This window comes from Hemibagrus wyckioides, linkage group LG01 (genome assembly GCF_019097595.1).
Source record: "Hemibagrus wyckioides isolate EC202008001 linkage group LG01, SWU_Hwy_1.0, whole genome shotgun sequence".
NCBI classification, from domain to species: Eukaryota; Metazoa; Chordata; class Actinopteri; order Siluriformes; family Bagridae; genus Hemibagrus; species Hemibagrus wyckioides.
The window spans coordinates 17,906,717-17,921,495 of NC_080710.1; the positions used below are offsets into that span (position 1 = coordinate 17,906,717).

Here is a 14,779-nt window from a genome sequence, read left to right on the forward strand (position 1 = left end):
TGAATAAATGAACTGATGAATGAATGAGTGAATGAATGGATGGATGGATGGATGGATGGATGGATGAAAGAAAGAAAGAAAGAAAGAAAGAAAGAAAGAAAGAAAGAAAGAAAGAAAGAAAGAAAGAAAGAAAGAAAGAAAGAAAGAATGAATGAATGGTTGAATGAATGAATGAAATAATGGATGGATGGTTAAATGAATGAATGAATGAATGAATGAATGAATGAATGAATGAAAATAGAGAGCTTAGTGAATATCAAAATTAACCCATGGACCCATATAAAGCTTTCCCCAAAATATGAAATTATTTCAAAAAGCCTTTCGAAATTTCTGCACTGTTGCATCACTTTCAGCATTTTACTGCAAAGGCTGGTTCTAGCTTTTATGGCCTCTATGAGGTTCTGTTAGAAATAATGTGAAGGTTTTAAAATGATAACATTAACAGCTACATAGCAGCACATGGACTACATAATAAGTGCATGAGTATTGGGGAGTGTGGATTCAAAACAGGAGTTTACCTGAAGGTTTTCTGTAGTTTTCTGTACACTATATATTCAGCAAGGCCACTTCTCTACTATCCAGCTCTCAATCCTGGATAGTTAGGAGGCAAAAAGATATTCATGATTCTACATTTGTCACCCACACAGTTATAAACAGTATACAACTTGCAGTGAAATGAAAATTCAGCCACTCCACCTAGACTGTAAATAAAAATAAACTACATTTAGGAACTATGTAAAAAAAGAATGAATAGAAATAATAAGAAATGGGAAGCAGTAGTGGAATGTGATGTGCGATATATTAAAGGTAGCTGCATGATGGGCTTTAAGGAATGGAAAGTGATATATTTAACTTGCTGAAGTGTTACATCCAGTAGGAGAAAAGTGTAGGGTGAAGAATTTTAATGGATATCTGGACTTTGCTGTTTTTAATTGATAGCCTTAGCCATGGTTGCCATGTTGTTCCATTTTTCAGCTTCATTTATGCAAACCAAAAGAAATGGAAACTGCTTGAATATAGACATTAGTGTTGGCTGATTGTTCACTGGTACTGGTATGATGTTGTGTTGTCAGGAAAAGGAGGAGTATTTAGCAAGCACACTCCACAACAACACATCAATGTGATCCTACAGTCTGCTCTTTCTCCCAGTAGGACTTGCATCATGTGTCCTAAACAAGAGAAACATTTAATTCAAAACTGAATCCACTATGTGGTGTCTTATTTACTCTGTGTACACAATGTTTAGATGGCCGATCAGAATGAATTAAGCACTACAAATCCCCGGTTTTGAAAGGTGTCTAAGGTTTAGAGGCATTTCAGATGAGCAAAAGAGGAAAAAAGAGACAAATGCAGGGAGAGGAAGGTAAAAGGGGCGAGGGCTAAGCGATAAAAGTGAGCGTTTTCATAAAATTTTAATGCGCTTGGGTTTGCTAGAGCTTCCACTGTGTAGTTCCTTTGTAGAAAGTGTTTTAATGGGCTGCTAGTGAATGCAAACGATCTGGAGCTCTGGATGTGTCATGATCAAAAAGACTTTCCCAGTGCAGAAGAAAAAAAAAATCATATTCTTGTTAGGTGAAAATAATAACACAAAAATAATACAGAATAATAATAATACACATAGTTTTGCTTAATATTCATGGTTATTTGCAAAACAAATTAAAACCAGAGACTTTTTATTTCTATTATAAGTTAATATGCTATAGCTGATTAATGTAATGTATTTCTATACTCTACAGTATATGTAGGAAATCCAGATGACCAGCCAGATTGTCACTATTCGTTACACTAAATCTTTCGTCTTTTGAAGGTGTTAAGCTGTGACTCAGACAATAATGGCTTTGAATTCAGTTTATTTTCTGATGACACAGTAACAGCATTGAGCATGGGGACTGATCTGGGATACACCCTTCAAGCCCCAATAGTTATGAATCTGTATTTAGTATCTTGTATATTATATTTTTCTTATTAAAATCCCCCAAATGCATTCAAACAACCCCGCAATCAGAAGCCAGTGGCTTATTCTTGTTAATTTTAAGTGCAAGAGGGCTATCGATGAGCAACACACACAGGCGTGTTGGCACATGATCAGTGAACCTAAACTCAGTGTCTTAAAATGGCTCAAATGAACCATTATAATTTGTTCTTATTTAGACACAAAATCCATTTCCTGTCTATCTTTGGGGGTCATGGAATTTTAACATTCACAAGTACCTTTGTCACTTTCTGCATTCCTTGTAGCTCAGGGAAAAAATGAAAGAGAAAACAGAAAGTGAAATGAACTGAATTTACTTCATGAAATAGCAGAGAGTCATGTACCAAATTTTAGATGTGTAGAATTAAATATGCATCTGCTCAGTTGAAGATCAGAAAAAGACCAAGCAACATTTTTCTGATCTTTATCTAGGTAGATTTGGTGAGCCAGTGCCCACTATAGAGCAGATTCCTGTTCTTTCTCTGACAGGTTGCTGTTGTAGCCAATCAATATTGTGTATATGTGCATTCAGAGATGCTTTTCTGCTCACTACAGTTTTAGAAATTGTTTTTTTGAGTTACCATAGCCTACCTTCTCATCAATGAGGCATTTTCACCCACAGACTGCTGCTCACTGTGTGTTTTTACTAGTTTTCTTTTTTTTTCTTGCATCATTTTGTGTAAAATCATGAGATCAGCAGTTTTTGAAATACTCAACCCAGCCCATATGGCACTAACAACTATTCTACGGTCAGAGTCATCAAGATCATTCTGATGTTTGATGTAAAGCTCTTGACCTGTATCTACATGATCGTATGCATTGCACTACTGCCAGATGATTGGTTGAGAGGATAAAAGCATGAATGTATAGGCAATCCTATTAAAGTGACCAGTATGTCATTGTTTAGCCTGCTAGCCCTATGTCAAAACACCAAGAACATCTAATATTACAGCTGGGTCTGAATTATCAAGAATTGTAAAGTAAGTCTCTCATTACCACTGAGATTTTTTTTTGGTCTACACTTACATATGAGATTATTCATTATTTTAAAGCAGCCATGTATAATGTGTCTAATGGATCCTGGCTTAAGGCTAAAGTGTAGAAATAGCATGAGAAATGACAAGTTTTGTGAAGGTCCTTCTGGCACTCTTGAATACTTGAAAATGGAATCTTTTTCCTCCTATTGCTATTTTTAGCTCTACGCTCACAATCAGTTTTTGCAATGTACGCAAGCTTTGTCGGATATAATGCTGATATCAACCCTCTGTCCTTCTGAACGTTAAACACAGAGTCGCACAGCTGTTTTATGACTGCCCTTAACTACTACACAAATCTGCATTCACACAGTGTCCTCTTCTTTCTGCCAGCTTACAATTCACAAACACATCCTTGCAGTACATGTATAAATATGAGAAAGATGGATATTTCAAAAAGAATATTTCAGCCTGCATCTCTTGGGTCTGCATCTCCTTCTCTCTGAAGGGTTTGAGTTATTCAGGAGGCAATTGAGAGACAATCTGCAGTCATATTTTCAGCGCTTACTTCAACGGCATGGTGAAGAGTCCTCTATGTTTTTAACACCGTGTGGCATTCTGAATGCCCTAAATGAGAATGTTTCTCCCACCGCTCATTTCTGTTGCATTGACAGGTAGGCCTTCTGAAGCTGACTCGGTTCAACCTTGGCAATTGAAATCATGAATAGAAGACTCATTTTTTGGTTTGCCTTTTTTTTTTTTTTTTTTAATAACTGCAGCATCCACACACAATTGAGCTCAGTTCATGGTGCATCCTCTTTTCAGCTCCAGAGATGAGTCACTATATGATGTGTGTTTAAAAAAACCTTCAACCACAGTGATTTATTGCTGCCGCGCGTCTCACTCAGTGCCGTGAGACACACACTCGACTGCGGCTTTGTTACCATGGCGATATACACATGTGCAAACAGAGCTTGCTGACACACAGAGCACAGGGGGGACATTTGACAGTGCTTTAGGACATGGAAAATCATATCTGTTGCTGTATTAGAGACAAGATGCCCATGGGAATAGGAAGCTAGCATTTATAAACAAAAGGCCATTCAGACTGTACCTTAGAGGCCCCCAAGCTCACAGCAAAGCTGCCATATAGAGGAAAAGGTTAATACCAGCTCCACTTTAATAGACAGGCCCTAGGTACATATTGCAAAAGAGCATAGTGGCACTATGACCTCAATAAAGAGGAATTGCAGTAAAGAAGTAAAATTGGTAACATGCAATTAGCAGTTTACTTTAGATCTGTTTTTTAGCCCTTGAGACACTAGTAATTCATGGAATTTTGGGGGGGTAAAGACCTAAGTAATCGCTGTATATCCTGGTGGATTAGCACTAGCCTTGCTTAACACTTACCTTATTCATCATTCATCATGTTGGTATCTACAGTAGCTGCGTTTTTATGCATGCAAATATTACTGATTGTACAAATATACAACATTATGAATAAAACCCTACATAGCTCTTTAAAATTCTCAGCATCAGTGCTGGTTGTAATTTAAATCACAAGTTTATTATTACCTCCTCATTTTAATACGTCATTTAATATGCATTAAACTCATTCACAGGTATGTGTGTGACAGATGCTCCACATTAGCTGAGATTAGTAATACACATATAAACTGTTCTCCTGTAAGGAGAATGTTTATTTAACATTTGTGAACAGAGTTTTAACTGAGGTGTAGGTACACTGTATAGTAAACAACAATCTTAGTCGTAGTTGTATTTTTACAGGTGGCGTAATATAACATGGTTTCATTTTCTGCAACATTAACTATAACTTAACACACAAAACATATGATGTGTCTTTTGCTAGTTAATAAATAAAAGAAGTTAATTTTGAGTTAAGTTAAATGTGGAGTAGAATTTCCTACTGTAGGCAAGAATGATAAAGGAAACTAAACGGTTATCTATCAGAAGTAAAAGGAAAAAAATAATAATTTTCAGATCATTTTGCCCATTTTCATCTGATAGTTTCTAACATAATTTGTATCTAAACATACCATCTAATGCCAGTAACAGCATAGGAGGCCAGCGATTGCACTGGCTTTCAGTGTATCTGGTTCTGTTGTACAATATTGAAACAGGCAATTTTGTGTTTAGGGACCAATTCTAACCGCCTATATGACTACAGTACTGAGCTATCGCTTCATAAAGGGCTTTATAATCTTGTAACACAGGCCATTGGATCCAGAAATGTTCAGTTTGGCTTCAATCAGTTGCATTTCTTGCTGAAAAGTTGCTAACATCACCGGCTTATCTGTTGTCTCCATGATCTAAGTGAAAGATATCTCACTGTGCTGTATGCAGAAGTGGAAAGCATAAGCGAGAGATGCTGCTGTGCATTCATATTTGTAAATAATAAGTTCAGCTCTGCGATAGCTACTCATCATTGGTTCATCTTGGCTGTGGATATGTGGGAGCTGGGAGGGGTGAGTGCGGATGAATGCTTATCTCTCGTTTGACACGTTCCACTGGCACGACACACATCCCTGGAGCATCACACTGGGGGTGAAGGACTGCTTGCAGAGGCATCTGATAGCGTAAGCTAAATGCCTGCAGTCTCACTGGGAAATGTCGAATGCAATCCAAAACAGTGGGATTCACTGCAGTTATAAAAGAAACATGACCTAAGCTCTAATGGCCGAAGAGTATACATTTTTAATCATTCTTATGTAGCGCACAACACTTGCTACCCTTTCAGAAAAGTCCCATGAACTTACATGTGAAATTAACAAGTGGTTTTTAGACACATCACATGATATTTCACTCATTGTCATTTTTGTAAATGATTCATTGATTTGTTAGTTTTATATACAATTCACATGTGATTTTATATTTATATCATTTATGTGATTAATCTATTTTTACATATGAGTTTTAACATTTGATTCATTCAATTTTACATGTAATTTTCACATACTGTTTTACTTAATTCCTTGTTGAGTATTTCAGATGGTGCAGTCATTTTACAGACATGAATTTCTCACATAAATAATACCTTTTTTCCATGTGATTACATTTAGTTGAGTTCACACATACAATTCCAGAGCAAAATGTACCTTCACATGTGACCACATTATTATTCAAATAATCACATTTGTGAAAAGCTTATGATGAGGTATGATTTTCCTCCCAGAGTTGATGAATATGTTTACTGGTCTTAAACACTAATGGAGAGAGAGAGAGAGAGAGAGAGAGAGAGAGAGCCTCATAGCTGTTGATTCCTGAAAAAATCATCTGTATCCTGTGCTGTTCACCACAGTATCAGCACATCTTATCTTATTTTGAAAGCATCTGCTAGGACAGAACAGCTCTAAGGTGCACCTCTGGTCCTCATTGGGAAGTGAGTGGAAGAGTGGGTGGATTTATAGCCACTGTTTCCTGTTTTCTTTCTTTCTTTCTTTTTTTCACTGATACTGAGAGTGTGCAGCTGGGAATGTGTGTGTGTTTTTGTATGTATGTGTGTATACGAACATGTGTGTGCAGCTCCTTTAATAGCAGTGGGGTTCCATCCCTTCTGTGCCAGTGTAAGTTCATGCAAACAAACCTCAAAGCCCTGTCAGACACACATCAGCCTCTTCTCTCACATGGTGAGTAGAGCTCAGAGCTGCCTCTCACTATGCAGGAGGAGCCCTACGTGATGTTCAAGAAGTCAGACAAGCCTCTGCATGGTAACGATCGTTTCGAGGGATACTGCATCGACCTACTGCGGGAGCTCGCCAACATCCTGGGCTTCGTCTATGAGGTGCGTCTGGTTGAGGACGGCAAGTACGGAGCGCAGGAGGAGAGCACGGGCCAGTGGAATGGCCTGGTGCGCGAGCTCATGGACCATGTGAGTTTCATCTTTTGTTCAATACACAGCAGACACTTATTGACTTATCACATTGCAAGACTGTTGTAACTGTGAAGGAAATGCTTAATCTACTACCTTTAATGATTGTGCATGAACTGTATGTGAAATATAAGTGGAGTTGAGGATCTAGTAATGGGAGAAACTCTTGCACTGGCTGCAGACAGCATACCAAGTGAAGCTTCTGGCATGCATTTCCACCATAGAGCCACACACACACACACACACACACACACAAAATAAGCCCCAGATAAAAAAGAGCTCTACACAGGCAGAAAAATAACACTCTTAGCACACCCAATATCTAACAGCTGACCCCATTACCAACACACACCAGTCTTTCTGCTCATCTCATTGCATTTCAAGCAAGCACACAGTTCTTTTTGACAGCTGATCTATTGATCACATACTTATTGCATGCCACAAAAACAAAGACACAAAAGAGTAAAAAAAGCAAAGATGATCAGTTTTCCTTCATTTCCCCCTTTCCCTGTTTATCCAAGGATTTTTTTTAAATCATTTTTTTTCACATCTCTGCACGTCAAACGTCATAACTAACAGTCTAGGAGGGGTTGAAGTGGGCTCCTTGCCTGTGCGCTTCCTCTCCCCAGATAAGAGTATGACAGATTCTAACTGGCCCAGACAGGCTTCCAGCAGTCTGCAGTCTGCAATTTGCAGAGAAACAGAAAATGCATTGAAGTGTAGGATATTAAAAATATCCCGTCAAAGGAGTGACTGAAAAACAAGAGGTAGGGGGAAAAAAAGGAGCGAGACAGCTACCTGATTACACTTTGCATTAATTTACCTCCCATGAGAACAGTTACAGACAATCTAATTTACATTACACAGCCTAATTTTGGCTAAAAATATAATGATCTAAATGGTAAAAGAAATGAGCTGCTGTTTTGTTGTTGGAACTCATTTCATTTGGAATAACATATGGCAGTTTAGTGTTATGGTGTCTGTTTTGAGTTAGATAAAAGCTATTTATTTATTTATTTATTTATTATTTATATATTTATTTAATACAAGGTGTCCCATAACATTATCAAAGGAGACAAATTAAAAACTGTAAAACAAAAGCCTTTATTAACAGAACTGGCTTTGAATTCCTATGAATGGGATTATTTGGATCCATTTGTCCATGACTTATGCGACACCATATAGATTAATAAACGTCAACAGTGTAGAATCTCATCACTTGACCTTGGGTGAAGATAAGTATTATAAGCTTTAATTACTGCATTATGAAAATGGTGTTCAGTTCTACACAAAAGTTATCCACAAAATTGCCTGATATTTATTCCCATGTGGTGTTTGATACTACAGTTTAAACATGAGAGAAACTGTTTTTTTTCTTTGCCATGAGATTCTCGGTATGCTGAACACTTCACTAACTGCTGAGCCAGTAGCAGTTAAATCAAGCTTCGGAGAGAAAAGACTGAGAAAGAAAAAGGAGAACAGGAAGGAGGGAGGAGGGAGGGTTGGCTTTAAATTTAATCTTAAGTGCTATGGGACAGTTGGTGGGGTGTAAAGGATCTGTTTTCTTAATTTGATTGCCTCTAAATACTTCCTCTTGCCCTGATGGACTGCATATCACTCTTCTGCCATGTCTTTTGTATTGACAGAAAGCTGATCTTGCAGTGGCTCCCCTAGCCATCACCTACGTGCGGGAGAAAGTCATCGATTTCTCCAAGCCATTCATGACTCTGGGGATAAGTATTCTGTACCGCAAGCCCAACGGCACCAACCCGGGGGTGTTCTCCTTCCTCAACCCTCTCTCCCCTGACATCTGGATGTATATTCTGCTGGCTTACTTGGGTGTCAGTTGTGTGCTGTTTGTCATAGCCAGGTAACATGTCAGTTCTGCCAGTCTCAGCTACACATGCAGACATAACCCCCACATTTTAACTTCATTCCATTAATAGACTAATCTATGACTAAAAGCATCTTCCCTTGATCTATTACTATTACATTTTAAGCTTAAAACCCCACTCACTTTAGATAGAGCTTCACTTCACTGCCCTTGGCTGGCGATGAAAGAAAATGTTCAAATGCTGAAAGAACATTCTTCCAATGTTCACACTGATATGCACTATAAGAACAGGCCAAATCCACAGGGAGGAGCCTCCTCTGACAGAGCACAAGAGGAAGAAATCCGGCTACTGTGAATAGCACAAAAGAGAGAGGTGACTCCTCTGACCCAGTCTGAGAGAGAGAGTGAGCCGAGTCCTTTTTGGACAGTACACTGGGGGATGTTAAACGAATCCTTCACTTTCTCATTCTATTTATAACGACAAGCTGCTGCCTGTAATGCTTAGCAGCCAAAGCTCAATAGCACAAATCACACAAGAAAACATGTGCAATCAAAAAAGTGTGTATGAATGCAAGAGAGAGAGAGAGAGAGAGAGAGAGAATGGGAATACTTGAGTGTAGGTGTGAGTTCGAGTGTTTGGCATTTCCCGGTATGAATGGCAACCTCCCTCATCCCTCGCCGTTTCCTAGTGTCTCCAGCTTTTGTTTGCTTTTCTCTTTGGATGTTTCCACACTCTGCTTCAAATGTCCTTGGCCACGTCCTTTGTGATTACTGGAATGCATGTGTATTTCAAGCTGATAATCTTCACTCATGTTTCTGTGCTTGTATCCTAAAATACCGGAAATATGAACACATAAATAGAACAGAAATGATATTAGAAATCAATTATTGCTAACTACTCAGGGGTATTAAACAGGCATTGGTTTAATTGTGCATGCTGTCAAATACATTTTTAAACACAGATCCAGGTTTATGGTTTATGTACGTTTCTACTCTTAATAAAGCCATTATATGAGACAGCTCCAACACCAAACCTTGATGATGATATAATATATAAAGCCAACTATCATATGCTATCATTCCCAGCTTGGCACTAGAGGCATTCAGATGTATCAGCAGAAATACTCTTCTTCAAAGCGTCGCACAAATCTAACTTCTAAATAGCCTCTATGTTCAGACGGAAATTTGGAATGATGGAAGGAAATTTTGGTAGCACTTTCTTTGAAGCTCACAATGAAAAAGAAAAATCATTAGGATTGTGATTATACTTCTTTGTACGATGAGAATGATTCTTAGTGAGCATTTTCTTTTTGATCAAATAATGCCCCATAAACCTCTAATAATGTGCTGTAAATAATTTCTTGATAACTTTTGATCATGTACCACAGTTGTTATTATTCATTATAATGCAGTATAATGGTGTACTGTACAAGCTTTATAATGTATAGCTGTGTAATTAATCTAAAAAAAAACAAAACAAACATTTCTGTAGTGACAGTATGTGCTTTATTTTTGTAAAGTAACATGGAAACACTTCATTTTGGATTAATTACCAAAAAAAAAACCCCACACATATAGAGACATTGGCAGACTGAAAACATTATTATTATTATTATTATTATTATTATTATTATTATTATTATTATTATTATTATTATTATTGCTACTTTTATTATTATTATTTGAAGGTTTAGGAAGCATCAGTAGTGTCCATAAAATGCTTACAAATAATCATTATCGACTTATAGATTTCAAACAATAAGCACTCTTGCACGATCTACACAGTTATTAAAAACTACAAGCACATTTTTGTGCATGATAAACACATATGTATGAATATGAGCTTCATAGAATGTGTTACTGAAATGTTTCCACCTAAACAGCTATAACTAACTGATGTGTGAGATTAGAGAAAACCACGCCGGTCTGAAACAATGTGTAACAATGGCACACAAAACACATTTCTTCATATTTGCCTGTGGTCATCATTTGAAACATGGTGGAGAAAAACCAAATGAAAAAGCTTCAAGTTAACTCTAAAACTTCTGGGGTGGCTCAGTCATGCTCAGGTAGCCCAGGAGTTTTATGGTTAATGCACTTGTGTTTTCTAAATGTTACTGGCGATATGATCACATACAAGGATTACAAGCTACAACTGTCATCTAAGTTGGTTCAGAATATGCACCCATCACCATTACTGATTTAATTTTATGCTGGGTAAGTCAAAGAAGGTAATTTTTTTTCCCACATTGCTTTACACTCGTTTGAGAGAAATGCCAAGCTTAGGCGCATTAGTAAGTAGCATGTTAATCTAGCCGCGAAACCATTCTAGTCTTCACAAAACCTTAACACAAGAATGCGGGTTTATTGTATGTGTCTGTGTGTACACATTTATTTGTGTGCATGTGTTACTGCTTTATGTGTATGAGCTTTAAATATGGTGTGTGTGCGTGTGTGTGCGTGTGTGTGTGTGTGAAAGAGAGAGAGAGAGAGAGATAACAGGGTGACACAATGAGGCCTGGTTGAGGGCTTCCTAACACTTTATCCTTACCGTGAGGTATTTAGAGTGTATCCTTTTGGGTGCAGTATGAAAATCAGATATGTACCTACTCAACATGGTGTTTTTTGTTTCATAAAACCAGTCCCTTTCATTGCCACTGTTGTTGTTGTTTCCTCTTCTCACAAAGTTCCCCCTTTATTTCTCTGTGACACAGGGGATGAAACAGCTGAGTAAGTCTAACATGAATTTATCAAAGCGATAAGCCCCCTCGCTCCTGCCCTTATAACCCGAAGAAGTATTAGGCTGAGACTGTGAACGAGCACCAAAGGCAATATATACTTATGTCAAAATGCTGCACATCTTTTCTCACTTTGTCTCCCCAAAGAAACTGTGCATGATGTGTCAGTCTCATCAAAGGCAAACTCATCACCAAATTGAGCAATGCATTAATAAAAGCTACTCAGCTGGATACAGCAAATATAGTTTGATTTAGAAAGAAACTGTTGAAGCTGCACACAAAGTATTGAATGCCAAACAGTTTCATCTGACTATGTTCTCGGCTGGGTTCAATTTGCTATTATGGTTGCTGCAGTGCAAACATCTCAGGCATAAGAAACAAAAGTGTGAGTGCCTGGCTGGAAGAGTAATGTCCTCTGCTGAGCTGCTGCAGGCCCTTATCAGATCTCCTTCATGTCCAGGTGGAATATGCTATAAAACAGCTTGCAGTAGAAGGGATTTAACCGATCAAAACAGAAGGCACAGGGGATGCTAAACATAGGGCAACAAATGAACATTTTAACAGAAGATTAACGTTTCACCTGCAAAGTAATGCCTACGTTGTAAAAATATTTAGGCTGATGGCAGATGACTCTTTCATATATATATATATATATATATATATATATATATATATATATATATATATATATATATATATATATATATAGTAAACACTTCTATTTATTGGGAATGTAACATTAATTGGAATGAACAGATACTGTGATAAACTAATAGAAACACAAATCAGGGGTTTATTTTTTGTGGAAAGTTTGCCAAAACCACATCAAAAATGACAATAGTGGGAGATTTACAGTCTAAATCTGATGTAGCTAAGGTTGAGGGACTGTCAGAGCCAGAAGTCAGAGAGCCTACTGACAGTGCTGGCATTTCTCTGAAGTTATTTCACAGTGTTTCTGAGGGCATATTATTAAGCAATATCCTACAACATCCTTGAAGTTTAAGCCACACCCACTTTGGGTTCTGAATCCAGGTAGATACATGAAGCAGTAAATGGATAAAGATAGTGAGCCTGGTATACTGTAGAGTGTATATTAAGTCACTTTTAGTTATACTGAGCAATACTAATGAGAGCAATGGTGATGTGGTTGATTTTATGAGGTATAAATATTACACCAAGCTATAATCTTCATGCGCTTATTTTAATCTGCTTTATTTTGCTCCTTGTTAAGGCTGAGCCAAGGACCATTACTGGGACAGTTATCCATTCTACCTTATCGTAAAAATAAATTAATGTAAAATGTTATTTATTTTCAAGTGCGAAAGCATATGAGCAAAAAGTAATGACTCTTCTACTCGCTATTGTTATACATATTTGAGATCTCCTAGATTCCTTTCTTTAACATTTGAAATAATATCCATAAAGATGAAATTGATAATGGCAGCTCCATTTACCCTCAAATAATAAATACATTTATTTCTTACCAGGAAAAGCTTCAGTAACCCTTTCTAATTAATTTGCATGCATGCACTTTCTACACGAATTCTTGGAGTTGGTATTTAAATTGCTAAGGGAAAATGACTGTTTTTATGTTTGTTGAATCCTTGATCCCATGAAAGCAAGGTAAGCTACTAGAGGTTCTATGCATATCAAGCTGTCAGTCTTTGAAAGCTGTTTTAGCACATTGATTACTGCGGATTACTGAAGTCTTTGAACCAAGGTCATCCTTATTAAAATGTATAAATACAGCACATTAATATTGCTGCCTGAGTAGGACGGAATGATTATATTGGATTAAATAACAGAACTTCAGCAGTATTCTGCTCTTCAGTTTCTTCATCTAACAAGCCTGTGTCACTCTTCTTACTCTGCCATGAACATAAACAACTGTGCCATCAAACCAATTCTTGGAAACAGATAAAAATGCCGAGCATTGTCACCACCCAGCTGTGCGCATGTTTCCTCATTCATGGCTTATCTCTCTAGATTGACCTTGCTCAAAGTTTTTCCCTCAGAGGCTCAGATGACCTGAGATTACAGAAGGTCAGCGTAATTGGAACAGAGTGACAGCTAAATGGGCTTCGTTTCATGGGCAGGCTAAACTGCTAAACTCCATCGTTCTCAGATGCAGGCTGCTTAGGTGTATCCTGCCATCTGCAGATGACAGCCTCACTCATTCTTTCTGTTTTTTTTTCCCACTTCCTTTGGAGCTGTGGGCAGGTTGGTGGGAGGTAGCAGTCCGATTTATTGGAAAGGTCACAATTCATTTGCAAGTTGACAAACAAGCAAATCTACTGTGAACAGTAAAAGCACACAGTTTCATTTAAGGATCCCTTAAACACTGAACCATATGGACGTTTGTGTGTCCTTGAGAATTCACAAACGCGGTCACGCAGCAAATCAAATGAATGGGGTCGATCTTATGTCAGGAATAAAACATGATAGGAACTTTTATATGAAAATAATCAAGGTGGTATGAAGTTGATCTGTTTTTATAGCAGCACATCCCAAAGTGTTTTAATCTTCTTAAACCAAATCAACTACATTTTTATTAATTAGTTTAAGAATGGTACATTAAATAGGTTATTGTCACATTATGGAACAACTGCAGGACAAGTTACATGTTATAGTTAGATGTTATAGCAGTTACAAGCAGTCATTCCCTCACCAGCACGCTTTTAAAATAACGAACAACAAAAACAGCTTGTCAAGTAACTAGGAAACTGGAAAACTCCACAAACTCCTCTAACCTGAAGACTCTCCCATGGTGGAAAACTTCCTGCCCATTTCAAAGTGCTGACACAAGCATCTCCTTCCATAAATAATAAACAACTCCGTACAGAAAACTCCACCGTATAAAGATTGTACCTTTTCTTTGTTAAATAAAAGCACCATTTTTAAATCCATTCATTGTTAGTCTTTCAGTATTATTCAGCTTATTTTGTGTCATGTCCAGCATACTGCATCATCAAAATCCCTATGAATTAGCTGTTGATGTGATAACATATTACATCAAGCTCATTAATATAAACATTTGCCAGCTGGGACTATATTTGAGCTGCTGTGATAGGAAAGAATTAAAAAATTTCTGACCTTCAAGATTCAGGAATTCCAGACCACTGTGGTACACAGTTAGTTAAGCTGTTAATATAGTTTATAGGCAGTGAGCAGTAGCAATAATTTAGTTAGATAAACAACAGCAACTTCAGTGGTCTTAAGCAAATCTGTCCTTGGAAAGATAACTACATAGAATTCTTTATAGAATGTGTAGGTCTTACTTGAACAAAAGTTCAGTGCTTGTGTTTGTATTTATCATGGCAGACAAAAAGACATTGCATCCAAACCTGGTCTTGATTGCTTACTCTTGAGCTT

The 14,779-nt window shown here is 37.4% G+C and overlaps 1 protein-coding gene across 1 annotated transcript in view; it reads left to right on the forward strand.

Moving 5' to 3' along the window:
- The window catches only part of grik2 (glutamate receptor, ionotropic, kainate 2), a 133,946-nt gene that overhangs the window by 81,938 nt on the left and 37,229 nt on the right, over window positions 1–14,779 (forward strand). The window contains exons 10-11 of the mRNA XM_058395936.1: window positions 6,629–6,835; window positions 8,482–8,705. Coding sequence (XP_058251919.1) covers window positions 6,629–6,835; window positions 8,482–8,705 — 431 coding nt within the window. The remainder of the gene's footprint in view (window positions 1–6,628; window positions 6,836–8,481; window positions 8,706–14,779) is intronic.